The sequence below is a fragment of the Trachemys scripta genome, chromosome 4 (assembly GCF_013100865.1).
Source record: "Trachemys scripta elegans isolate TJP31775 chromosome 4, CAS_Tse_1.0, whole genome shotgun sequence".
NCBI classification, from domain to species: domain Eukaryota; kingdom Metazoa; phylum Chordata; order Testudines; family Emydidae; genus Trachemys; species Trachemys scripta.
In genome coordinates this window covers 134,595,996-134,600,007 of record NC_048301.1, presented here as the reverse complement: position 1 = coordinate 134,600,007, position 4,012 = coordinate 134,595,996, and the positions used below count along the sequence as shown (strand labels likewise).

General features: G+C 47.0%; 1 protein-coding gene across 1 annotated transcript; it reads left to right on the top strand.

Moving 5' to 3' along the window:
* Window positions 1–236: 236 nt before the first annotated feature.
* On the top strand, window positions 237–1,188 carry LOC117876556 (olfactory receptor 10V1-like). Its single transcript, XM_034768815.1, is given in 2 exon segments — window positions 237–800; window positions 802–1,188. Coding segments are annotated over 2 exon segments (951 nt in total).
* The last annotated feature ends 2,824 nt before the right edge of the window (window positions 1,189–4,012 follow it).

The window sequence follows — 4,012 nt, the reverse complement described above, 5'->3', positions numbered from 1 at the left end:
CCATGTAATCTCTCTCATCAGCTGTGGCAACCAGATATTATTCCATGGAAGGCAAGGTCCCACCTCCTTTGACAGGTTACCCCATCCCCTGCACTAGAGTTAGATTTTGCTCCCTGATATTGAATCTGAATCTCCTGGCTGCAGTCTGATATCATTACTACTTGTTCTGCCCTTGGTTACTGCTGACAGTAACAGCTCCTCTCTCCTCTTCTCAACAGGTTCCGCTTGCTATTTCCATGGGGGATGAAAACCGAACTGGAATGACTGAATTCTACTTCCGTCCCTTCTCGAGTCTCCCCAAGGTACAGCTGCTGATTTTCCTGATCCTCCTGCTCATGTACATGGTCAGTGTCTGTGGGAATGGCACCATTGTGCTCATTGTCTGTACCGATTGCTCTCTCCATACCCCCATGTACTTCTTCCTGGCCAACCTGGCAGCTATGGAGATCTGCTACTCCACCATCATCGCCCCACTGACCCTGGCCAATCTCACATCTTTGAGGAAGGCCACCATATCCCTGGCTGGCTGTGGCATCCAGATGTTCTTCTTTATCTTCCTGGGAGGTGCTGGATGTGTCCTGCTGGCTTTCATGGCATATGACCGATATGTGGCTATCTGCCACCCATTGCGCTACACCATCATTATGAGTTGGACTGTCTGTGTGAGCATTGTAGCTGCATCCCTAGCACTGGGCTTCTTGGTATCCCTTAATATGACCATCCTGATCTTTCACCTGCCATTCTGTGGCACCAATGAAATCTACCATTTCTTCTGTGACATTCCTGCTATTCTGCATCTGTCTGGCATGCAGCAATACCCATGCCCATCAGGTCGCCCTCTATATTTGTAGTGTCATAAACGTGGCCATCCCTTTCCTGTTGATTTGCTTCTCCTATGCCTTCATTGTGGTCACCATTCTGAGGATCAGCTCTGGAGCTGGCTGGCACCGCACCTTCTCCACCTGTTCCTCCCACTTGATGGTTGTTGCCCTGATGTATGGCTGCAGCAGCTTCATATACTTACGCCCTAGTTCTAGCTACTCCCCGGAGCAAGGCCGGGTAGTGTCTGTGGTGTACACCTTCGTCACTCCTGTATTGAACCCCTTGATCTACAGCATGAGGAACAAGGAGCTAAAGGATGCCCTGAGCAGAGCACTGGGAAGGAAAGTGCTGCATCAGAGTAAGTGACAGATTTAGGACATCCTTCGGTAAACAAGACCCCGTCCAGAGACACAATGTGGGTGGCCCCGGGTGATTGGGAATGGGATAAGGAGCATTTTGCCCTATAGTACCTTCATGTCAGGGGCCTCGCCGTGTCTCTGGGTATTGGGGAATGGGATTGTGAAGTTGTATACCCAGGTGTTATGGTACATTCTAGTCACACATGCTGGTTACAAGACAATTTCAACAGCAGTTTCTCCAAGTCCTCCTGGTGAGTACGAAAAGACATTAGACTAGTCCAGGAGAAGCAGAGTACCAGATTCCTCTGCTCAGTGGACTGAAGGTCTGAGAATCTGTTTGAAACTCTGTAGTTGTCACTCCTAGGGAGTCTGGTCTAGCTGTATGATTGACTGGGTGGGCTTTGGAGGAGTTGCTTCTTTATCTCTCTCAACCAAAAGCAGTATAAGATAACACCAGGGTTACGTGACGTCAACTAAAATTTCTCCTTCCTATAATTTTTTTTTCAATTTATGGTTTTTAGAAACAATTGCCTAAGATTATTCTGAAAGACGTTAGACAAGGAAATATTTATCTCCTTCTCTTCAGTTTACTTTAGCAACACTTTTTTGTGTATAGCAAATTCTGATCTTCCTCCTGTGTAATCAGCCAGTCTTTATTCACCGAGTATTTCTATATTACAATCAAGAGGTGTGATTGCAACACGTGTAGATATACCCAAGCTAGCTATGATCGAGAGCACTCACTAAAAATAGCAGTGAAGCCACAGCAGCACGGGCAGTTGCACAGGTACCCGGGAAACTGGGTACATAGTCAGGCGACTAGCCCTTGCCACAGCTTCACTGCTATTTTTTGCGAGCTAGCTCGATCATAGCTAGCTTGAGTATGCCTGCAAGTGCTGCAATCACACCTCATGACTGCAGTGTAGACATACCCACTGTTGTGTGGGTCTTTCACACAGCAACAGGGGAAAGAAAATAGGCAATCAAAAGAAATATCTGATGGTAAACCCCTGCAAATTGGTAGCAGGACTCAGCAGTAGCAACTATTTCCTGTAATTAATGTCTATTATGATAATTTATTACACTAGCACCCAGGAGCCCAATCACATTAGGGCCTTAGTGTGCTAGGTGCTGTACAAACACACACACACTAAGATAATATGAGCCAAATGGATGAAAACAAACAAATCTAAGCAGTAGGGGAGGGAGGATGAGCGTAACAACAATAGAAACCCGTCTATACGCATAATTTGCAGAATAAGAGGGGTTTTTAATTTTATTGTTAATTATATGTATATAAAAATAAAATGAGAGATTAATGACATCAACAATACCTTTTACTCCTTTTAAATAAAACCTGACTTAATTTCATGGTGTGTCTTTAAGAAAAATAGCCTTACAGCAGACTAAATGTATGATGTTATGCCTGTATTTTTTTTCTTCACTGTTGAGTCTTGCAAAATTTTATTCCTCTTTCTGAAGTTGTTTCAAGTTGGATCTGTGTATGTTTAATGTGCTTGTAAAAGACCCTTTAATATAATTTACACATTACAGAATAAAATCTATCTTTGTACCTGTTTTTTCTCTCACGTGATGACTGTTTTATTTTAACACATGTGCTAAGATGGGCTCAGACCCAGCCACACCCTTATGCATGTGTTTACATTTAAACATGGGATTAGTCCAGTAATTTCAATGGGAATACTCATGTGCTTAAAATTAAGACAATACTTTAGCTTTTGTGGATCATGATATGGTAAAGAAGGGGAGATAAAATCTAATGTGACCAGGGGTCAGATAGGTAAAAATTAAGAGGTTGTAATATTTCACATTGTCATTTCATAAAGCACTAATACTTTTATTGAAAATATTACTCCTGGGGGAATCTGCGCCACTGCGCATGTGCAGAATTTATGTCCACCGCAGATTTCTCTGCTTCCCTGCAGAAAAATGACTTTCTGATGGGGAAGCAAAGGGAAGCCACAAGAGAGGACATGAGATCCTCCCCAGCAGTATGTTTCGGGTGCCCAGGGCAGCCATCAGGGAGGCAAATCACTGTGGGGCCAGGACTGGGGAAGACCCTGCGGGTGGCTCCTACCCTGCACTGGGTTCAGCTGCTAGTCCCGGCTGCAGAGGATGGGACTTCCTCTTCCCCTGCATGGCATCCAGGACGGTGTCAGACCCACCACCAGATTTCTCCCCTAGCTGTAGGAAGCTCAGCAAACTGCCTCCTCCTCCCTGCACTTCCTACAACCATTGCTCCTCATCTGCAGGGGGAAGGATCACTGTACAGGGAGCTGCTTCCCCATCTGCCCAGCCCCTGTGCATCCAGACCCCCTCATACTCAGACCCTCCCACTGAGCCTCACCCCCCTGACCCAGAAACCCCCCTGATGAGCCCCACTCCCTCTGCACCTGGACCACCTCTATGAACCACCTGCATATGGATCCTCACCCTACCAAGCCCCAACCAGCTGCACCTGGATCCCCACTCCACTGAGCTCCAGCATCTGCAACTCCCCCACCCCCAGCTGATCCCACAACACCAAGACCCCCCTGCCAAGCTCTATCCCCCCCCAAGACACCCCCCTGCTGAGCCCCAACCACCTTCAGCTGGACCCCCACTGCAGAGTCCCATTACTGTTTCACCCAGAACCCACAACAAGCCCCTGTGCATTCAGATCCCCCACACACCCCAGATCCTCCACTGAGCCACCTGCACCCAGATTGTCCCACACAGAACCATCTCAATCCACACCTGGATCCCCCCACACTAAGACCCTCCACACTTGGCTCCTGCCTTGCTGAGCCTTCCTGCTCACACCTGGTGTA